General features: G+C 41.1%; 2 protein-coding genes across 5 annotated transcripts in view; both read right to left on the reverse strand.

Moving 5' to 3' along the window:
• Positions 1-145: 145 nt before the first annotated feature.
• Positions 146-9,112, reverse strand: pex5 (peroxisomal biogenesis factor 5). 4 transcript variants are annotated; one of them, XM_058053958.1, is made up of 17 exons: positions 8,868-9,112; positions 7,216-7,374; positions 7,094-7,132; positions 6,877-6,994; positions 6,658-6,804; positions 6,379-6,463; positions 6,051-6,141; positions 5,736-5,858; positions 4,568-4,681; positions 4,183-4,266; positions 3,840-3,959; positions 3,564-3,707; positions 3,415-3,485; positions 2,022-2,243; positions 1,783-1,948; positions 1,552-1,709; positions 146-1,049 (listed from the first exon to the last, which is right to left on the reverse strand). In XM_058053958.1, the coding sequence occupies exons 2-17, from the start codon at positions 7,327-7,329 to the stop codon at positions 803-805; spliced, it is 2,043 nt and encodes a 680-aa protein (XP_057909941.1). In that variant the 5' UTR covers positions 7,330-7,374; positions 8,868-9,112; the 3' UTR covers positions 146-802. The 4 variants fall into 4 exon arrangements, with proteins under 4 accessions (XP_057909941.1, XP_057909940.1, XP_057909942.1 ...); XM_058053957.1 differs by having other exon boundaries at positions 6,658-6,994; XM_058053959.1 differs by lacking the exon at positions 4,568-4,681 and having other exon boundaries at positions 8,868-9,111.
• Positions 9,113-9,764: 652 nt separating this feature from the next.
• Positions 9,765-23,560, reverse strand: part of clstn3 (calsyntenin 3) — a 33,813-nt gene continuing 20,017 nt past the window's right edge. Inside the window, exons 13-19 of the mRNA XM_058052999.1 lie at positions 22,118-22,266; positions 17,307-17,533; positions 16,904-17,065; positions 14,386-14,531; positions 14,179-14,308; positions 12,571-12,755; positions 9,765-12,503 (exon numbers count right to left, since the gene is read on the reverse strand). Of these exons, the coding sequence (XP_057908982.1) occupies positions 12,348-12,503; positions 12,571-12,755; positions 14,179-14,308; positions 14,386-14,531; positions 16,904-17,065; positions 17,307-17,533; positions 22,118-22,266 (1,155 nt within the window). The 3' untranslated portion in view covers positions 9,765-12,347. The remainder of the gene's footprint in view (positions 12,504-12,570; positions 12,756-14,178; positions 14,309-14,385; positions 14,532-16,903; positions 17,066-17,306; positions 17,534-22,117; positions 22,267-23,560) is intronic.

A 23,560-nucleotide genomic window follows, 5' to 3' on the forward strand; every position in this document is an offset into this window, starting at 1 on the left:
CACGAAGCTTGCCAAAACTTCCTTAAGATTAAAATTACTGTTTTCAGTAAGGCGTTGTTTTTTTTAAAGGAATGTTATATGCACATTAATGATCTCCAATAATTAATGTAACTTAGCATTATTGAACAAAACATAACATACAATCTGACAATTATAGAATCAAAGCTTTATTGCTGATTATTATATTAAACATTGCAGTCAGATCATAACTCTGCCTTGCAACAACTGTAGAGCAACAATTACAATGCACATAAATTACAATGGAGGAAATATTTTTTTTAAACATGAAATTTGAAAAAGAGAGGGAGGAGCCCAGAGGAACCAATCATTCCATACATGATGTTATCGTTCAATGTCCCTGCTTATTCTGGTGCACACAAACATGATGAGTAACAGTCACACTGGTTGTCAGTTCATTGTCCAGGTTAATTACCACAAATTAATTAATCTTGATATAAAAAGGAAACTATCACTTATGATTATATTTATATAATCATTCCATTAACAAGTACTTGTGATAAAAAAGTAACAGTACCATAAATCTGTTGTACATGGTGGGAGTTTAGAGTTCTACATATGACTTGCTTTGTAAGAGGAAACAGGGACTCGTTATGTACGCAAAATAAAGAAAATGCATTCTCATTGGCTGCTACTCTCAAACACTAATACTGCATTTGTCCCAGAAGTGCACCAGATGGAGGATGATTCACAGTGTTTTCCTCCTGTCATTGTCCCTTTCGTTCAAACATGTGCCTCCATGCAGAGAACATTCACACTCAATTCGTCCTCCCTGGACGGACCTTCATTCATGCCCTCCTTCGACCTCCCGCTGGCAAAAGTGAGCCAGCAACGTGTCCAAATCCCGCCGGTCAGCGGCCGAATACAGCGAGCTCTCCCCCATCATGCTGAGAGCCATGCGCAACGTGGACCAGATGTTGTCGGACATCACGGTGGCGGCGGCGCCTCCGGGGCCTCGCACTGCTCTTGCTTCATCACCGGCGGCCTGCCGCTGGAGAGACAGGGCTTCAAGGAAGTGCTCCACTGCCTCCCTGCAATATTAAGGAAACAATTGGCATTTATTGATGAGCTTCGGTATTGCAGACTAGCATTATAATGCATATTTGTTGACATACAATAATAACCACATTAATTGCGTAATAAATACCATAATTTGAGTGCAATGTACCTTGTAAACAGCAACTTTCACAGCACTGATTGTGCCATCTAGTGGACATACAAGTTACTTGTACTCACTGTTCAAACTAGGTGGTGAAAATAATAACCAAACTATCTAACTATAACGTAACTCTGTAATTAAAAATAACTTAACACAATTAAATATGTTTAATTGCAACAAATTACACTTAGTCTGAACCATCTATTGATCTATTAGGGGCATGTTAAAAAGACAATTCTACAAAGTTATTAGTACAAAAATGAAATATTAAATTACAAAAAAAAACAGCCTTAATGTTTCCACGAGACTGTCGGGGAAGTTTAATAAGAATAAATCATTTCCCAAAATGCTGTTCTTGGACGCCACACGCTCACCTGTGTGCTCCTAAATTGACACAACTGATTCCCAAGTTGTAGCGACTGCGTACAAAACCCGGCTGCAACTCCAGGGCTCTCCTGTAGGCGGCCACCGCTTCCTCTGAGCGGCTGCCGTTAGCTAGTGTTGCACCCAGCTTATTCCACAGCAAGTAGTCCTGAGTGGCGACAGCGAAGTGTCAAAAATGACCAAACCAAACACAGTTCAGGTCTACAGTGATGTTAGCTCACCTGTGGCGTGGCAGAAAGAGCTGCACTGAAACAGTCCACCGCTTTATCGTACTCGCCGCTGAGGTTGAAGAGAACTCCGAGACCACACTGCAGCTGAGGGTCCACCTGAGCGGGGTCTGTGTTAGCTGCCCGGAGGAATAAAGTCTGCACGTCTGTAAACAAAGATCTGCAAAAAGACAGACACATATTGAAACAGCTTTAAAATCACTGACTAAAAACAGGAGCTGACAGATACTCACTCAGGCAGCAGGGAGCCAAACCGCTCCCGTTCTTTATCCTGTTCTCTTGAAGCTTCCCTCTGCCGCTCCAGCTCGTGCTGCTCCCACACCGTGCGGTATTTGGGGTTGTGCTTCAGCCAGTCACGAAGAGTCTCGCAGGCTTGCCTGTGCAGCGACTCATTGGTAAAGCTGACGGCCAGCGCCATCAGAGCAATCAGGTTGTCATTCTTCAGCTCCAAACACCTAACACAAAGACAGATTGAATGTTATTCTACCTCAGACGCTTGCTTTATCGTCCAATTAAGGCTTCTGGAATGGAATGGAATGGCCTTTATTGTCATTATACAAGATGTACAACAAAATTGGAGAGCTTCTCTTTTCAGTGCAGTAGTCAAGTTTAAAAAACAAAAAAAGTATATAAAGTAGAGTAAAAAGACAATTTAACACATATATACAAGATATATACAAGATATCCAAAATATACACATAGTATTGCACAGGAGCATATGCAGGAGCAGATATACAGTAAAGTCTCGTTATATCGATATCGGTTATAACGAATTACTGCTTATTACGATACTATTTTCATTTCCCGGCAAATTTCTAGTCTTTTATGATATAATTAGTTCCGTTAGTACGATACCCGGTTATTATGATAATCCAGTTACTACGATGCCCTTTTCATCTCCCGCCAGCCAATTTGGTCTGCTTATATCGATACAAAAGCAGCTTAAATCAATCTTTGCTTAAGGATTTCAATACCAAAAAAAGAACACGGCGAACGGCTGCTTCCAGTCAACTTTATTTTTCACACTTCCACCACCAGAGCACAGCACACACACCGATTCCCGCACTTCCTGGTTCACAGGTCATGCTCAACCCGCCCCACATAGCTGGCCAAACACATGCCTGCAACAGAAGAACCAACTGACATAGCATACACACCTATTCCAACGAAGACACAAGCGTACAAATACATGTATTTAATTGTGTTGTATTCAGATATCTTTTTATTCTATACACACGAGAGAAACCACGAACGCAGTTGGTTCTTCGCCGTGTTCTTTTTTGGTATTGAAATCCTTAAGCAAAGATTGATTTATTGCCCACTTTTAATGCAGTTCGGCGCAGGATCGGATATATCGACAGTCCGGTTATATCGATATTTTTTCCGACTCCCCACAATATCGATATAACGAGACTTTACTGTATTAATTTTAGTGCAATGATCAATGGGTCATAGTGCAAATAATGACTGGTGTATACTACTGGCGTCTCTAACAACATTGGCATAAAACAGCCAGTAGTCGTTCAGGAAATATAGAAAAGTTAAAGTTTTGGCATGATTCTAACTCCTTATACTCCCTGGGTGGGCGTGCATGTGGCGTTTGTGATGTTTTATTATGTTTCTAACCTGCGGAGGGCGCTGATGGCAGCAAATTCTTGTTCATTTTCTGCTTGACACGTGCCCAGATATTGCCAAGCCTGCATAAATTAAAATGAGTGAAATTATCAGTGGCAGCCAAAACGCTTTCCTTCATGTTTGTGCTTTCAGATTCTCACCAGCTGGTTTTGTGCTTCTTTCTGCACCGCGCTTTCAAAGAAGCGCACGGCGCCAGGGATGTCCCCCGCCTCCATCCTCTTCACACCTTCTGTAAAAGGGTCCTGGTGAGTCAAGTAAGGGTTGTCTTCTTCAAACTGATAACCCTGAGAGAAGGGACGGAGAGAGAGGATGTTGTCTACTATGTGGGGATTAATTAATTAATGTGCATGAAATTAAGTAATGGTCCAGAATTTCCCCAAGGGGATTACTACGACACGTATCTAAGTGAGCTTGACCTTGTCGTAAGATGAACTGAGTAGCTGATCAAAGTCTGACAGCCATGGATGACTCTCTGCATCCCGTTTGGCCATCTCCTCCCACTCCTGCTGCAGCTTCTCCCAAAAATCCACATCGCTCTGATAAAATGACAATAAATCATTACTGAGGCACGGCAGAGAAGGCGCACATGGCGCTCTTCTTTAAAACTGATTTATGAGGAAGAGGAGGCGTAAGGAGGAATTTCCCTGCATCTCCTCGTGACATAATTCATTTTCAAATCTTGCACTTTCCCCCGATATGCCCTTCCATCATGTCTTGATCTCTGTATTCAATTATCAATGTGGTTTGGCTCCATCTCACCTCCACTGCGGCTTTGGCTTGGTGGAAATCCGGTCCTGATGTGGTGAACTCATCCACCCAGGCTTCGGCTGACTCCTCCGACACCTGAATATTAGGCCAGCAATGACACAATGGGTTGCTTGGAGTCTGAGAAGTCAACTTTGAGGTAGGAATATGTGTGTGTGTGTGTGTGTGTGGATGGGTGGGGGGGTTGGGAGGGCGCAGTAAATCAGGAAAAATATAGTGGAAAGTGAATGGAAAGATGGAAGATGAAAATACAGAAAAGGCTAATACAATCCTCCCTAATGATGCATCCTAATTATGCTTAAAAAATAAAATATGTCTGTCTAAATAATATGTGCCACAACACTAGAGTCTATCGCTGGCACGACCGCAGCGGTCCTACCTGCCTGATGACCTTGGCCCACTGCTGTGCCTGCTTAGCTTTAGCTTTCTCAATCTTCTCCTTCCTCTCTGTAGATTCCAAGGGAAGACTCCCTCCCCCTGTTTCAGTCAGGAACTATGTCGAGGAGGTGAGGTTTTTGAGGGGGGGTCGGTGTGGGAGTATGTTTAAAATGGTAGGAGGAGCAGGGTGAATGAATGGTGGTTGTTATTAATTAAAAACGGGGCATTGATAGGGTCAAAAGTGGGGAGAGTACATGGTAAAGTTAGAGCGCCCTGATTATGAGCAGGTACTCATCACACACACATGCACAGTACAGCGCAAGGAGCCCATTTCTCACAGAAAAAGAACACCAAAGTATCAGACGAAATGTCAAAAATATAAACAAGCAGCCAAACAACTTTTTTTTTTTTTTTTTTACACATGATTTACATCTGATTTATCTTCATTTTCCTCAGAAGAAATAGGCTTCTACACCGATTTGAAGGGGAATCCTGTGGAAGTTTAGCACCAGTCACAGTGAAAATACACTGTCTCACAAAAGTGAGTACACCTCTCAAGTTTTTTTTTATTTTTTATAACAATATATCAAAGTTCTGAGACACTGCAGGTATTGTTTCCAACCGATCACGAAAGCAGGTCATTTTAATGATCAACAACACCTTCAGTTTGATGGAAAATCACCTGAAATTGGTTGGAGAGAAAACCTGCAGTGTCTTCGCCCTCCATGGCACGAGTTTGACACATGTGCTATATCTTCTCCAGGGACAATACTATAGAGATGAAATTGGATATACTTTAACATTAGTCTGTGTACAGCTTGTATAACAGTGTAGATTTACTATCAACGTAGCCATTGTTGTCCAATAGCAATGTTGTGAAAAGATAAACTGATAATGACCGGGTATGAGGTTTGATAAGCGAGAATCGTCAAATTTAGAGACATGCACCGGGTATCGTCAAACCAGTGCGTCTCAAAAACAATGCTGCTAATGAAACACATACAAGCCATACATAGACTATTCTAAAGTTTATCCAAGTTTAGTATCTATGGAATTGCCCTTGAGAAGATATTATCAAATGGCTGCTGAGTGAGTTGGCTTTACTGCAGCGGAAAGACCCGTCAAAGTTTCCCAGTGGCGAGAACCTCATCCTCAAGGGGACAGCGTACCTGGTTGAGGTTGGAAGCCCAGTTGTGAGCCTCCGTGGCCTGAGCTTTATCTGTGAGCTGTTTGTCTGTTCTGCTCTCCACTGTCACACTGCCCTCGCCAATTTGCCTAATGAACCGCAGGAACTACACAACAATGAAAAACAAAAACAAGAACAAAAAAGCGATACAAAAAAAAAATTACCATGACTAGCTTATTAAAAATTATCTAACTTTAAAGTAACAAAGTAATGGGGAAGGTGAAAGAGCAGAGTGATAGAAGTGGCATGAACTGGGATTTGATGAGATTTGGCGAGTGTACAGGAAGTTGTTGCTCACCTCTGTGTTTTGTAACTTGGGGTCGTCCACTTTTGCCACAAGCTCATTGGCTGTCTGCCTCAGCTCCTCTCCTTGCTGGTATTCCTTTGTCCTGTTTAATTAACAAGAATAAATATTCTAGGTAGTATTTTTATGATTTCATAGCCTTTTCACACACAATCTTTGTTACAGTATAACATTTCTACTTTTTCACTTTGATTTTATTCTATAATGTGTCATGGCTCCAAAAAAAATGACCACAAATTGCCCCCTGGGACACACTTTGGACACCACTGCTTTAGAGGATGTCAGAATCTTTACAATAACACTTTTATGTCCTTTTTCTCACCAGGCGTTCTCTTTGTCTCCAAAGTCTCCCAGCCACAGCTTCTCCTCTGATTGCTCCAAATATTCCTCAGCCCAGCGTCCAGGATCTGGAAGAGAAAATAAAACACACACCAGGAGAACACACAGTAAGATTTGTTCCCCCTCCAAACACTGAAGAAAAATAGTGCAGGTTTAAGATTGATAGCGGCCCCACAGCACAGCAGTAGTCAGACAGTATAAATATATATAAATCCTATTCATTGTATTGACTTTGAGAAAAAAAAAGCCATTTTGAAGCTACCTGCAGCCTCAGCAATGAATTCTTTCGTCCAGTCGGCATCTGCAGCATCACCGAGTGCGATGAGGCCTGGCGCTGATGCGGACTCTGAGCCTGAGACAAACTCTGCTGCCCAGTCACCTGAGAGAGCCAAGGCCGCCACATCCGGAGCTGGAACATGAAATGAAAATATTGCATTGGAGACGGCCGTGAGGTTAAGTTGATGATTAAAGTGATAGGTACCTCTCTGTGGAGCTTGTCTGTAGCTTTGCTGGTCGATCTGCTGCATCTCCTCCAACAGCTGACCCATGTCAAATGTCTGTGGGGGCCGAGGCGGTGCCTGGAGGAACTCATTGACCAGCTGGAACCCCAAAACACACCTTAGTATACTTTCATGTGGTTCAATTGCCACATTAGCCAAAGTATAAAACAATGAAAAGGTGAAAATATGAGCACTCACGTCTTCCTCAGTTGCAATTTCAATGGGAGTTGGGGGAATCTAGCATAAAAAATGTCAACATTAGCAGTTTCATTTCAAGTACAGCAATTTAAAATTAACTTCAAAATTAAAAAATTGCCCACTGTGGGTGTAGCGCGGTGCCGCCATGCTCCGCCCTCCTTGGTTATGTGACCGGTCAACTTCATGAGGGGATTGGCACCGCCGCATTCTGCCTCCACCAACTCCCGCATCGCCATGGCGACACAAGGATGAAACAATCCCAATGAGGCCCACTAAAAAAACTTAGGACAAAAAAATACATTAATTTAGCATTTTCAAAAATAAGTTACTGGTTTATTGGATGACGTCCTGCCATTGACAGTCACTTTAAATGCACAAGTACAACATAAACAGGTTATCCTGAGAATTACCATTTTAATATCTTATATAAAATTCTCTAATCTGATGAACAGGTTTTCCGACTTCCTCTAACAGTGGAAAAGGCCAAGCGAGGTGAAACGCGTGCCCCAGTTATCTGATGCCACATAACCAAGTTAAAGCTCCATCTGCTGTTTTCCATGCGATTTCCTTGTTAGGCTGAACCATGAATAATGAGGTTGGAACGAGCCTGAACACACAAGCATGCTCCGCCAGTTGAGATACGTGGATGAATCTTTGCCTCGAAAAGACCCTTTTGGACGGCAACAAAGATCAAATTTAAAGTTACAGGTTTTTTAACCATGTTACGGCTACGAGGCACCAACATAATTTACAGTAGCATAGCATAGCATATCATTAACATGAGCAAAGCCAAACAGCGGTATTAACATTTGCGGTTGTTAAAAATGTTAATAATACAATTGGAATTGCATTGGTGACTACCTCTTCCTAAACCACAAGCACGGACATTACAGTTTGTTGAGAATTTGTTTCTGAAATACTGGGCAAAATTGTCCAAAGATGTATTATATCAATAAATGTCTGGATTTTTGCATGTCATTGTTGTCATAAAAGTACACACTGTGCGAGTAATTGACTGCACAAGACAGTCAATCTTCTGTTCTCAATTACAAATTCACACGGCTATGATATGATAATCAGGATCGATGTAAGAGGATTAGATATTATTAATGCACCCTCAACGCTATCGGTGTCCACAACAATAGAGACAATACATTAGTTGTGTCAAATAATCTGCCTTTTTGAGGACAACAATGCTCACTTTTGATTGACATGAGAAGGACAACATATTAGAAAATGTTGAATGCTCTTACAACTACAATGACAAAGATCCAGCTAAATACTACCACAAAACATGACATTATTCTCTTTGTAAAAGCTAAATTATAACAAATAGGCCAAGGTGACACCTGTCTGTTTACACACCACTGACCTATTGACCGTTAAGTATTTCTTTTCCGTGTTTCGCTTTTAATATTCCTTAATGTATTTTAATAAATACAAAATACATAAGTTATTCAGCAGTTGTTACCTGTTTTATCTAACATGATTGACTGTCATGTGTTACAATTGACTGGCAGGCAATGATTATTAAACACGTTTATTTAACCAGGAATAAATACAATTACGGTTTTAAATTATATTATGGTTTTATATAAGTATATAGAATGCAGAATGTTCGAGAAACAAGCCTGTAACGCATCCAACAATAGCAAGCTAGCTCGATGCTTGCTAGCTAAGCTAACTCAAAAGCTAGCTCCAGCCAGCGGTGCCGAAGAAGACAAGCAAGCCGCTTAAGACGCAAGAAGAGACGGGTAGCATGATATTCACTCACCGCCGACCGAATCTCAACGGTGGTCCCTCCTCTGCGTTAAGTCTGATTCCACTGCTTCAACAAAAGCTGTCAGACTGCCATCTCTCACGGAAAACAGTCAGTCGTAATCCGCCGTCGTGTGTTGCTCGTTCCTTTATTTACCTGCCTCCTCCATTCCACTAACACTGTACATTACACTGACAGCGTGGAGAAGCGCTTATTAATCAACTACAGAATGGTATTCTCGGAAGGCCTTTACGTACGTACACTGCCAATCATGGCTTAAAGTACCTACGTAAAATGATTTAGCGTAAAATATCAAAGTTCAACAGTTGTCAGGCGCCCCCAAAAGAGTACTCGAAAAAGACAAATTTGACTTAATCTTCTCGTGATTTTTTATTTTTTTGTTTAAATGTTAGATAACGCGATAATGGGCTCGTTTCTATCGTATGATTACATTATATGTAAAAAAATATGTAAAAAAACATTATATTACCAATTTATCATGCATTAACTACAGAATGGTATTCTCGGAAGGCCTTTACGTACGTACACTGCCAATCATGGCTTAAAGTACCTACGTAAAATGATTTAGCGTAAAATATCAAAGTTGAACAGTTGTCAGGCGCCCCCAAAAGAGTCATCGAAAAAGACAAATTTGACTTAATCTGCTTGTGATTTTTTTTGTTTAATCATAGATAATGGGCTCGTTTCTGTCGTATGATTATATTATATGTACTGTTACCAATTTATCATGCATTAAAGCAATCACGTGACTACATGATCATACAGTACATACAAACAATCCTCAATATTGAAAACTTTGTACTGTATTATTACATTTTTTTTTATTTTATGTTATTTTTGGAATGGATATCTACCATTCCATTATTTCAAATAATAAAAAAAGGCTTCTCGTGGAGACGTCATATATTGATTTTATTATGAATTTTGTTGACAGTGGTCTCTCTCTCTGTAACAATCCATGTCCTCACACCACACCGGTAATTACATAATATTCCAGTGGGTATAATATAATATAAGTTATGCAATGCAAAGTTTACTCCTTCATAACATCACATTCAAAAACAAAACAAAATAAACAGGCATTTAAATTGATTTACTGACAGGTTTTTAGCACTGCACATACACAGACGGACAGCAAGAAGACACGGAAGGGGTGGGGGGAGACGGTGGAGGTGTCACATTCACTGAACCCAAATATCGGTGGACAAAAGAATGTCGAAATTTGGTGAAAAGAGAGCAGAAGATGAGACATTTATCTACAGTTGCAGGTATCACAACAAGTGCGCCTCCCAGTCTTTTTTTTTTTTTTCCCCCTTTAGTTTTCTGTGAGTCAGATATGGACAAGTTCTTAAATTACAACATTATCACACATAAAAGTAAGAGACACTCATCAAGCCAGGAGCTATCATCCTTACCGCTACTACTATAGTATTATATATTCCTACTTATTTCTTTGATGTCGGAATTAACATAAACAGGAAATGACTTCATCTTCTCCATCTCAAAAGTGGCTGTTGCAATAATAACAATTCATAATGGTAATAATATGATGATAGTATTTATTGTTGTATGTACATAAAACTCATTACAATCAATTACAATCAAACTGCCCAAGCTGAGCGGACATTCCGGGGACAGCGGGGGGGTTGTGTGGTGTGTTGTGTGCGCGCATGTGTGTGCGGTTGTGTGGTTTTTGGAGACATTCCAGAGGTCAATGTGTGATGCCTTATAGGTCAAGTCCAGCTGTTTTTATTGTAAGTACTATAATGTGCCATAGGTACTTCAGAAGTACCATTTTTTTTATAAAGTCTGCATAATAAGAAGTCAGCATTAAGTTGTAATATGAGAAAGAAGTGGTAATGTTAGGATGTTTTTCTGACCAAAAAGTTGTATGATTATAAAAATGAAGTTGCCGTGTCATGAGAATACAGTCGTAGTGCCACAAGATATTGTTTGTCAAGAATAATAAGTTGCCACGTTACCAGAATTTGGTCGTAATATTGCGACAAAAAAAAGTCGTAACGTTACGAGGATAGTCAAATTTTTCAGAGGAAAAAGTCTAAACCTTTTGAACGAAGTTGCTGTGTTACGAGAAACTGTTTATCGGGGGGGGGGGGGGGGGGGGGAAGTTGCCATGTTAGACAAATGAAATCGTAACATTTGAGAAAAAAAAGTTGTGTTACCAGAAAGGTCATATTTTTCTGAGAATGTTTTCATGTTACGAGAATAAAGTCGTAATGTTACAAGAATTAAGATGTACTATTACGAAGAAATTGTTTATAAAGAATAAAATGACCATGTTATTAGACATAAGTTGTTAAATATTACGAGCCATGTTTTTCACTACCAAAAAAATCGTAGAAGTTGTCATTTTACGAGAATAAAGTCAGCATGTTACAATAATAAAACACGATATTGCGGAAAAAAAAATGTTAAGAGAACAAAATGGGAATGTTGGGAGAACAAAGTCAGAATGTTACAGGAATAAAGATGGATTACCGAAAAAAAAAAGGGAATATCGCAAATCGTAATGTTAAGCGAATAAAGTTATGAGACTAAAGCTACAAAATTACAAGAATAACGTTGTCATGTTCCTTGAATAAAGTTGTAATATTGCAAGAATATACTTGTTGAGAGAATAAAGTTGAACTGTTACAAGAAAAAAACTGCAATATTACAAGAATAATGTTGTCATGTTACGAGATAAATCATAATAGTATGAAAAAGTTGCAACATGACAATCATCATCTTTGTCAATACAATTACAAGAATAATTCCTGAATTAAATAGTAATATTATGAAAAAAAAAGTTGAGTTTTTAAGAAGAAAAATTAAATCCTAAAAATGTAAGATTAATTCTTAAAAATTACGACTTTATTTTATTAATATTTGTATTTTTTTCTTCTTGTAATTCCATGGTATTTTTTTGTTTTTGGCTTGTTTTTCAATGTGGCACTACTATTCTTTCGTAGATGTAAGCTTTACAAAACATATCTTTTGTACGGAATGTGTTGCGAGAGGTTGCAAAGAGGGAGGAAACAGCTTGTGCACTGACTTTGTGAGTCAGGTGTTGGCATGTGGAGAGCAAGTATTTCAATTGTGTTCGATAACCAAATACAATACAATCTATTTTTTGTTCGTTTTTTTTTTTAAAAAGAAAGCAGCCTCATTCATTCAGCTTCACGCTATACAGACACATTATCATTGTGATGCACCACTAATCATTTAGGTGGCTCAGACTGTTAAATGACATTAACTGTATACATTGTGCCACTGAACATTTAAGTGGAGAACAATCGCCCCATTGTTGGCTATAGGTTACGTATGGCGTGGTGTGTGTGTGTGTGTGTGTGGCCGAGTATATCACATTGAAGGTGTTGTGCGTGTTGTTTGCAGGTATACATTCCATACATGATCATAAAAGTGTTGTGACCGGTGGTTTCCATGAGAACGGGTGCAGGGTTTACATGCAGCTCAGTAGCGGCGGGCGTTGCCCTCCCTCCCCTCCTTCTTGAAGATGATACGCTGGTCGTCGCCGGTGTTGTCAGGCGACTCTGCCACCTCCTCTTCCTCTTCCTCCTCGCCTTCTCCCTCCGTGTCAGCAGAGATGCCCATGCGAGACTCGTACGACTGCAAGTGTGAAGGACGGAGTGAGACCTCGTCTTTTTAAAGATTGCACCAACTTTTTTTTTTTTACCTCCATGGGGTTAACGATGATAGTGAGCGCAGAGTCATCCCACTGGCCACCGCCCTCCTTCGCTGCCTCCCGGGCCTCCTCGCTGCGGCGATGGATGGAGCGGATTCGGAATACGCCGAGGATCACCATGATGACTAAGAAGCCCACACACACCATGATGATGATGGTGGCGGCCCCTGGCACCACTGATAAAAAAAACAACAACAGATAATTAATACATAAAATGAAAAAACATAGTCATACTTGGGCGGCACGGCGGTCGAGTGGTTAGCGCGCAGACCTCACAGCTAGGAGACCAGGGTTCAATTCCACCCTCGGCCATCTCTGTGTGGAGTTTGCATGTTCTCCCCCGTGCATGCGTGGGTTTTCTCCGGGTACTCCGGTTTCCTCCCACATTCCAAAAACATGCTAGGTTAATTGGCGACTCCAAATTGTCCATAGGTATGAATGTGAGTGTGAATGGTTGTTTGTCTATATGTGCCCTGTGATTGGCTGGCGACCAGTCCAAGACTGCCCGAAGACAGCTGGTATAGGCTCCAGCGACCCTCGTGAGGATAAGCGGTAGAAAATAAATGAATGAATGAGAATGAGCCCGCCGTAGTGAAGTGGTTAGCATTCTGGACTTTGGGTTCGAATCTCCACTAGTAAGCATCATTAGTAATCGTCAGAAATCAGTATTCTGATCAAAAAGATCCGCTGTGGCGACTCAGAAATCAGGAAAAAGCCAAAAGAAACAAACAAAACGAGAATTTAGGCATGAATGAGATTAAACTCATAACATTACAAAAAAAGTCTCAATATTACGAGATTGAGTTCTTTCTCAATTGCTTTTTTTAACCAATTAGCTAAAAATGTCATCCAATACTTCTCTACAAGAGAGGAGAAATATGATCTCAGGGAAGAACTACATTTGAAACACTTCTATGCTAGGACTACGTTAAAAAGCCATAGCATTTCAGTATGTGGAATCAAACTATGGAATGGATTGAGTAAGACCCTCAAACAATGCACAACGATGAGCCAATTCAAGAAACAATACAAGCAGTTGATGTTTGCTAAATACAAGGATGAAGAGTCTTGAACCAGTCATGATGTGCTATACATATCACTATATTGACACTTACTATGGTACACATTATGTCATTGGATGGTCATATCACCTCGTACTTCGGTACGTAATAAAAAATAAAAATAAAAATTAGGAAAGCAGAACAAATGTAACAGTTACTGATTTAAAAGTACCAGATGGAGGGGTAGGATTTAATAAGCTTTGCTTCTTCCTACTCCTTTTGGACATGTGGAACTGTGAACTGATTATGTGATGCATTCAATTGTAATCTGATGCATGTTCAAATGAAATAAAACCATTACCATTACCATAAATCACTCCGAGTTGGTTTGTCTGTTAGTAGGATGACACAAAAACCACACATAGGCTTTCCATAAAACTTTGTGGATATGTGATGTATGCATCAAGATGAAGTCCATTGCATTTTGGAATAAATGTCAATAAAAAATACCAATAAAAAAAAAAGTCATCCCAATAGTTCGATATTTTTTTTAATCTAACATACGTTTAAAATACAGGCTAAGCACTCAAAATGTCACCTGTGTTGCGATGTTGGCTGGGCAGAGCGTGCCCACTGAGCTCGCCTGCATGTTGATGGAGAAACTGTTGCTGGGACGCCATCAAGTGGGAGGGATGGTACATACTATCCAAGGAGTGAAGGAAGTTCACCTACCAGTAAAAAAAAATACATGACTATTTCCGTTCCTATATCAACCCATCAGGAGTCAAAGTGTATGTTGCTTCACCTCCAGAGTCAACTCATTGCTGGTGTATCTGCCGTTCATCTCAGAGCAGGACAGACGGAAGCGTCTCTCGAAGCGAGACGAGCTTCTGGACAGTCGGTAGTGGACCGAGCGAAGGACGTCCTCATACACAGAGATGGACTCAGCACCTGGAGAACATGAGAGTCAATATGGCTGTGCATAAACAGAATCAGAATCAGAATCAGAAAAGGTTTATTGCCAGGTATGATCAAACACATACTCGGAATTTGTTTTGGTATAGTAGGTGCAGACACATAATAATAATAATAATAATACATTTTATTTGTATAGCGCTTTTCAAGATACTCAAAGACACTTTACAAAAGAATGAAGTTGAATAGAGCAAGTAAACAGAATAAAAGACACACCAAAATACAACATTCATTGGTTAGTACACAGTTAAAAAAGCGGGGGCGGGGCACAGCAGTCAGATATAGAAGGTTAGACATTAAAAACAGATTTAAAGAGGTGGGTTTTGAGTTGTTTTTTGAAGGTGGGAAGGTCAGGGCAAGCACGGAGTGAATGGGGCAAAGAGTTCCAGAGAGTGGGGGCAGCGATGGAGAAGGCTCTGTCTCCCCAGGTTCGGAGCTTGGTCTTACAGGGGAGTGCCAGGAGGTTGGAGTCTGAGGAGCGAAGGGGACGCGGGGGATTATGTGGATGGAGGAGGTCTGTGAGATATGGGGGGGTCAGATCGTGGAGGGCTTTGTAGGTGATGAGAAGAATTTTGAAGTGAATGCGTTGGGGGACGGGAAGCCAGTGGAGGTTTTGGAGGACAGGGGTAATGTGTTCACGGGAGCGGGTGGAGGTGAGGAGGCGGGCAGCGGAGTTCTGAATATATTGTAGTTTGTTGAGGGTTTTGGATGGTGTACCGTAGAGAATGCTGTTGCAGTAGTCGATTCTGGAGGTGATGAATGCATGGATTAGGGATTCAGCGGCAGAGAATGTAAGTGATGGACGGAGTCGGGCTATGTTCTTAAGATGAAAGAATGCAGTCCGGGTTAACTGTTTGATGTGGGGTTCAAATGAAAGGGTGGGGTCTAGGAGGATACCAAGGTTGCGGATGAGCGGGGATGGAGTGAGGGTGGCGCTGTCAAATTGAAGATGGAAATTATGGGTGGGCGCCGTGGTGTTTTTGGGACCGATGATGATAATATCTGTTTTGTCACTATTAAGTTTGAGAAAATTTTGTTCCATCCAAGTTTTGATATCAGCTAAGCAGTTGGTGAGGGTGGAGTAGATGTTGGAGTTGATGGAGGTGGTAGAAATGTATAGTTGAATATCATCAGCGTAGCTGTGGAAATTGAGGCCATGTCGACGGATGATATTGCCAAGTGGAAGGATGTAGAGGATGAAGAGAAGAGGACCAAGCACCGAACCTTGGGGAACACCTTGAGGTAAAGGGGCTATGGAGGAGGAGCAGCTATTTATGTGCACAAACTGTTGACGGTTGGTGAGGTATGATTGGAGCCAAGACAGAGCAGAATCGGTGATATTGAGGCTGGTTTTGAGGCGGGACAGGAGGATAGAGTGGCTAATGGTGTCAAAGGCTGCGGTGAGGTCTAGGAGGATGAGGATGGTAAGATGGCCGGAATCGGAGGAGAGAAGAAGATCATTGGTGATTTTAAGAAGAGCTGTTTCAGTGCTGTGTTTGGGACGGAAACCGGACTGGAAGGATTCAAACAGGCTGTTGGAGTTGAGGTGAGATTGAAGTTGAGCAGCTATGACACGTTCAAGGATTTTGGACAGAAAGGGGAGGTTGGATATGGGACGAAAATTGGAGAGGTTATTGGGATCGAGACCAGACTTTTTGAGTGTGGGGGTGATTGCCGCCAGCTTGAGAGACTGTGGGACGGATCCAGTGATAAGGGAGGAGTTAATGATACTTGTGATCAGCGGGGAGATGATGTGGAGGCAGGGTTTGATGAATGAAGAAGGGATAGGATCCAGGGAGCATGTTGGAGTCTTCATACCGGTTAGTATTTTAGTGAGTTGCACGGGTGAGATAGGTGTAAATTTGGAGAGTCGTTGGGTGGAGCCAGATAGTGGAGGGTCAGGAGGAAGCGAGTGAGTCGAGGGGGGGTTTAGGGAGCTGTATATTTTGGTAATTTTGGACTGGAAGTAGGTTAAGAAGTTGTTGCATTTGGTGGTGGTGAAGGATGAGGAGGAGTTGTCATTTGGCTTTAGCAGTGTGTTGATTGTTGAAAAGAGGGATTTAGGATTGTTGGAACTAGATATAATCAGATTGGAGTAGTATCGTGAGCGGGCAGTGTTTAAGGCATCTTTATATTGCTGTAGAAAATCTGTGTAAGCTTGAAGATGAACAGTTAGGCCAGATTTCTTCTTCTTTAACATCTATTAAAAAAGAATGAAAAATACAAAATATACAGAATAACAGTATAAATATATGTACACAGTCTGTTTTTAAAACTCACTCTTGACCGGATCCACTTTCAAATAAACTTGGTGCAATGTGAATGCACCAGGATCAGGACTATTTTACCTGTGATGGCAATGTAGGCTGTAGTATTGATGATTTCCAAGCCCCGCTCCCGTACGACATCCATATCCACTAGAAGCTCCTCCCTCTCCGGGTCCAGTTCCTCCCCCAAAGGTTGGACCTCACAGCCGTCCAAAGTGTGGGCCACGGCGTCGGACATCAGCGCTGAGACACCAAATGTGAGAAAATTATTAAGAGTCAATTTGGTGCAGACCACATTGGCCCACAACCGTTTCATTGCGGTTCCATTAACAAAACATGTACGGGTTCTACAATGGTCACTTTTCAGTGGTCAGAAACCCACAACCAGGCCATTTGTGGCTGCAGATTGTTTACAATGGGAACACTAAATCCATACCATGCTGATCTAAACCAGACTGTTGGAAAAATTCAGTGTTCCACTCACCTCCACCTTCCATTCCTTGTGCAGCTGTGTTGACAGCGTGAGTCAGTGAACAGACGATGCGCAGCTCAGGGAAAAGGGGGACGCCTCGGGGGCCTTCGAACTCGGGAGCAGGGCGAGCCAGATGGGGGCCGACCCCAGACAGCGAGATCTGTGGAGCATCAGGCTGGAGGACCACCAGGTACCCTTCCAAGGGCTTGAGGGACAGACAGCTCTCCTCGTTGAAACATCTGGAGGAGAGGGTGGGGGAGCAATTACCCAGGAGGTTATCCTGCACCTGCTCCAGCTGTCTTCAGGTGAGAGGCGGGGTACACCCTGGACTAGTGGCCAGCCAATCACAGGGCACATATAGACAAACAACCATTCACACTCACATTCATACCTATGGACAATTTGGAGTCGCCAATTAACCTAGCATGTTTTTGGAATGTGGGAGGAAACCGGAGTACCCGGAGAAAACCCACGCATGCACAGGGAGAACATGCAAACCTTGGTCTCCTAGCTGTGAGGTCTGCGCGCTAACCACTAGACCACCGTGCAGCCTGGTTATTTTTATATTCTGCTTGATGTGATTCATTCATTCATTCATTTTCTACCGCTTATCCTCACTAGGGTCGCGGGCATGCTGGAGCCTATCCCAGCTGTCTTTGCGCAAGAGGCGAGCTACACCCTGGACTGGTGGCCAGCCAATCACAGGGCACATATAGACAAACAACCATTCACACTCACATTCATACCTATGGACAATTTGGAGTCGCCAATTAACCTAGCATGTTTTTGGAATGTGGGAGGAAACCGGAGTACCCGGAGAAAACCCCCGCAGGCACAGGGAGAACATGGCTCATACCTGAAGGTGGAATTGAACAATGGTCTCCTAGCTGTGAGGCCTGCGCGCTAACCACTCCATGCATCCCTATACCTAAAGAGCCGTAGCGGCTTACCTTGGACTTCGGACTAAGAAGCTAGCTACAAAAATTGCTATCAAAGCACAGGAGAGTCTTCTACAGAAAAATGAAAGTGAAACCTAATTTTTAATGCCAGTGTTGAATTCAGTAATGCTCATGAGGTTTGGTTGCAGTTCGCACTTATTTTGTCAGCAATCATACTGGTTCACACAATTTGCTTTTTGTCAGAATTTTGCCCATCATCCACAATGTTTATGTGAGACATGAAATGTAGGGCGGTACGGCGGTCTAGTGGTTAGCACGCAGACCTCACAGCTAGGAGACCAGGGTTCAATTCCACCCTCGGCCATCTCTGTGTGGAGTTTGCATGTTCTCCCTGTGCATGCGTGGGTTTTCTCCGGGTACTCCGGTTTCCTCCCACATTCCAAAAACATGCTAGGTTAATTGGCGACTCCAAATTGTCCATAGGTATGAATGTGAGTGTGAATGGTTGTTTGTCTATATGTGCCCTGTGATTGGCTGGCGACCATCCAGGGTGTAACCGGCCTCACGCCCGAAGACAGCTGGGATAGGCTCCAGCACCCCACCTCGTGAGGAAGCGGTAGAAAATGAATGAATGAATGAACACAAATGTCACTATTTGTGCATTCTAAAGATATACAAACATCTAAAAAGACGCATCTAGGAATGCACGTAATGGGTAACGTATGCCCACTCTTGCTAAAATGACTGCAGGCCCTTAAAGCCAAATGATTAAAGTTTGAATCAACAGCACCCTCTGCTGGTTTCTGCATACAAATTTTTTTTTAACCTCCAATTCCGGAAGAAATTATCAATTTGATGACAGATATTTCTTCAACTGTAGTATAAATCAGCATCATATTAAAAAGAGGAATTGAGTACAGTGTGTGTTGCATATTCTCCATTAGAGTGAGCAGCTGCTTCTGTCAGCTTCTGCAAAAAGACCTGCTGTTCGGCCATATGGATGACTCCTGACCCAAAATCTATCTAATCTTCACACACCCACGTGCAATAAAACATGCATGATGAGTAAGGGAGAAAAAAAAAAAACGACTGCACACTTGAGCTAAAACTAAAACAATCTCCTTATGACCTTCACTTGCTAAAAAAAAAAAAAAAAATCAGATATGCCCTGCAAGAAATCATTCTAATTTTATAGAGCGGCTTTCAAAGATGCAATATGTCGCTTTGAGCTTGATGGGATATGCCTTGTCAGCAGGCCGCTTTTCTTCTCTGGCTCTAGTATAAATATAAATCTAAACGACTCACCGCATATGCACTGGACTGCACTAATCTGAGGGGGGAATGAATATTTCAGTGACTAAAAGTGACTGCTAAAGCCAGAGACAAAGTCAGTTTGCAGTCGTGTAGAACACGCTGAAGCGCTGACCCAAGATAAAAGACAGTAGTTGTGTGATTTAGCCCCATTTGCTGAATACATGCATACAATATATACGGCGTCATACATGTGGTCTTATTTGAAATAGCCTCTTTGTACTGGCACCAAGTCCGTAATGAGACACTTGAATTAATATTTAATGAAAAGTAGACAGCAGTATGTTAACCATTAACGACTGAGTTTAGTTAATAAGAAGCCATGACTAAGTTAAAGTTTACAATTAGTGAGCCTCATAAGTATTTCATAGCATATCCACAAAATAGCAGTTGCTCCACGATTTCACAGGGTTTTTTTTCTCTAAATATTTACCAGTCCCCCTCGGGAGGTTTTGGCATCGTTGACATATTAATTAACACTGGTGCCAAATCAGTACTTTTGAATGTGTGCCTCAACGGTGCCTGAACCAGTTACTTAAATTATCACAGAAAAACAGGCAACATGGGGATGTGCAAAACATTTTTAAGTGGATACATTTACTGTGTAAGTGAATACATGCCATATAATTTGAGTTGAAATTGCCAATTGATACACCGATATCTTGCAAAACATTACTTGCACAATACCACGTTTAAGTACTTGTTGCAGGTCTGTAATCATTTTAATAAATGTTTAGTGGTTTGCTGGAGAGCCATGCAGCCATGTTTCTGTCAGACAACCACAAAGCAGATGTGACTACGGATGTACATTACCAATGGGTTCACTTCATTGTGAAGCGCTATAAAATGTAATCTATTATTATTATTATTATTATTCATTAATTTTTGACCACTTATCCTCACGAGGGTCGCGGGGGGTGCTGGAGCCTATCCCAGCTGTCTTCGGGGCGAGAGGCGGGGTACACTCTGGACTGGTTGCCAACCAATCAACAGGGCACATATAGACAAACAACCATTCACACTCACATTAATACCTATGGACAATTTGGAGTTGCCAATTAACCTAGCATGTTTTTGGAATGTGGGAGGAAACCGGAGTACCCGGAGAAAACCCACGCATTCACGGGGAGAACATGCAAACCCCACACAGAGATGGCAGAGGGTGGAATTGAACTCGGGTCTCCTAGCTGTGAGGCCTGTGCACTAACCAGTCATCCACCATGCATATAATAATAATAGTAATAATAATAATAATAATAATAATAATAATAATAATAATAATAATAATAATAATAATATAATACAATAACCAATGGGTTATTATTATCATTATAATTAATGTACATAAAATATAATAACAAATTATTATATTTAAAATAACATTATTATTACTATTAATAATAATAAGATATATAATAATACAATAACAACTATTAATTATTAATAATAATAATTAATATTTTTAACAGTTATTTTTATTTTTATTTATTTTTATTTGTAACAATATTAACAATTAATATTGTTATTATTATTATAGTTGGTGTTGTTGTTATTATTATTATTAACATCACACATTCACCCTCAAGGTAAAACAAGGACGTAAGGACGTGAGTGAGCGATGCAGGGACACACTTGATTGGTTGACAAAATGATAAGGTCAAAACACTAATCTTACCTAATTTGCAATTCGAGAGAAATATAGCATTTTCATGTGAAAATATAGAGTTTTCGGACCTCCTGGGGGTCATATTTGTGCAACCAAGATGTGGTTCTCATGATGGAAGCCAGAAATGTATCATAGTACATCTGTGTACTCGCACCATAGTACCATTGAAGTTTCTCATTGCAAGTCTTACAATTAACAGGACTTTATTAACAGGATATTTTGCACTATTTTAGCACGTCAGTTAATTTCAAATGTATCATTTTTACCAACATTGTTCAATATACTAGCTATATCTTTTTCCCTCCTACGCCCACACAGAAATTCATACTGCAGTGAAAAACAAGCCCAAGTCGAGTAGAAATGCGATGTAATAATGTAATAATGAAAGTGCTTGGCATTCAGAATGTGCTGATACTTGAAAACTAACTGAATTAAGTAATCATTGATGTAAGCCAGAAAGCCATAAATGAGTCTGTGACCTGCAGTTTGCTCCAGCAAAAAGAGCACAGGTGACTTTTGCAGCAGAAATGAGCAAAGAGATAAGATATTTCTCCTTATCTCTCACTTTGACGAGGTTTTCTTTTTTTTGCCTCTATTTGGCAGATGGAGCCCTTTCACGGCGCGGTAGGACTTATCGCTGCTGGGGCGAGGGTTCATGTTTGAGGAGTTCAATGTCAAAGGAGAAGGAGGCGTCACAGCTCAGCCGTGACACTTCCTCTGACAAGCGCCCGAGGACCTGTCTGCTGCCACTGTACGGTTTCAACTACAGAAACATTCAACTTTCACAGTTTCGAACCACGAAGGCGTTGTTCCCTCAGCTTGACTTCATTTTCTATTGATTCAGTCTTTTTGAAGAGCGGCAGCCAATTCTGTCTGTTATTTGAGATGAAAAAGCTTCTTTCTGCAACTAAAATGTGCTTCAAGACGATAAGAGACAGTTTTCGTACCTGAGCGAGGTGGTGAGTTTGAGGGGTCGCACTCCCGGCGTGGCGAAGCGGAGGGAGTTTCTGTAGGTCACCTGCTGCACGGCACGGTTAAAACTCTCGATGTCATCTCCCTCCAGCACCAAGACCGACTGACTCGGGTTCACGTGCACCTGTAAAGGTCAAAGGGCAGGTCATTTAAAGCAATTGGGGTAGCAAATTACGCACTGGACATGCACAGTACGTGGTTTAGATTTGATGTTAATATACATTAGATCTGAGGGTTTTTTTTTTTTTGAGAAAGTAATACTACATTTGCTAAAAGGGTATAAACAAACTTCTCAAATGTTTCAGAAGTTTGTGTAGAAATATGGGGTAATAACTAGAAAAGCAATCTTCAATCAAAATGTACTGCAAAAAAGGTCAGTAAGGATAATTCATAATGCCGCCTACAGAGAACATACTAAATCCTTAATACTAAAATCACAAATATGATAAGATAAGATAAGATATGCCTTTATTCGTCCCTCAGTGGGGAAATTTGCATTGCACAGCAGCAAGAGTACGGAATCAGTTAAGCAGTACAAAATACACAACATAGAAAAATAAACAATATAAACAACCCAAGTATTAACAAAATCAACAGTTTTACCCAGTTAGTATATACAAAAACAGGATGCAGATAATATGAAACGAGATGAGATATATGACCAGTCTATACACTGAGATCTTGCTGGTGAGTTAATACGAGGGAAATACTTCAACTTGCTGATATAGTTAATCTTCAAACAGCTAAAATAATGCATAAGGCTAAAAATAACCAATTACCTAAAAATGTCATCCAATACTACAAGAGAGGAGAAATATGATCTCAGGAAAGAACTAAATCTGAAACACTTACAGTGAAGAAAATAAGTATTTGAACACCCTGCTATTTTGCTATTTCTCCCACTTAGAAATCATGGAGGGGTCTGAAATTTTCATCGTAGGTGCATGTCCACTGTGAGAGAGATAAACTAAAAAGAAAAATCCAGAAATCACAATGCATGATTTTTTAACAATTTATTTGTGTGATACAGCTGCAAATAAGTATTTGAACACCTGTGTATCATCTAGAATTCTGACCCTGAAAGACCTGTTAGTCTGCCCATTAGAAGTCCACCTGCACTCCATGTATCATCCTGAATCAGATGCACCTGTTTGAGGTCGTTAGCTGCATAAAGACACCTGTCCACCCCATACAATCAGTAAGACTTTAACTTGTAACATGGCGAAGACCAAAGAGCTGTCCAAAGACACCAGAGACAAAATTGTACACCTCCACAAGGCTGGAAAGGGCTACGGAGCAATTACCAAGCAGCTTGGTGAAAAAAGGTCCACTGTTGGAGCTATCATTAGAAAATGGAAGAAGCTAAACATGACGGTCAATCTCAATCGGAGTGGAGCCCCATGCAAGATATCACCTCG

The sequence above is a fragment of the Doryrhamphus excisus genome, chromosome 17 (assembly GCF_030265055.1).
Source record: "Doryrhamphus excisus isolate RoL2022-K1 chromosome 17, RoL_Dexc_1.0, whole genome shotgun sequence".
Taxonomy (NCBI): domain Eukaryota; kingdom Metazoa; phylum Chordata; class Actinopteri; order Syngnathiformes; family Syngnathidae; genus Doryrhamphus; species Doryrhamphus excisus.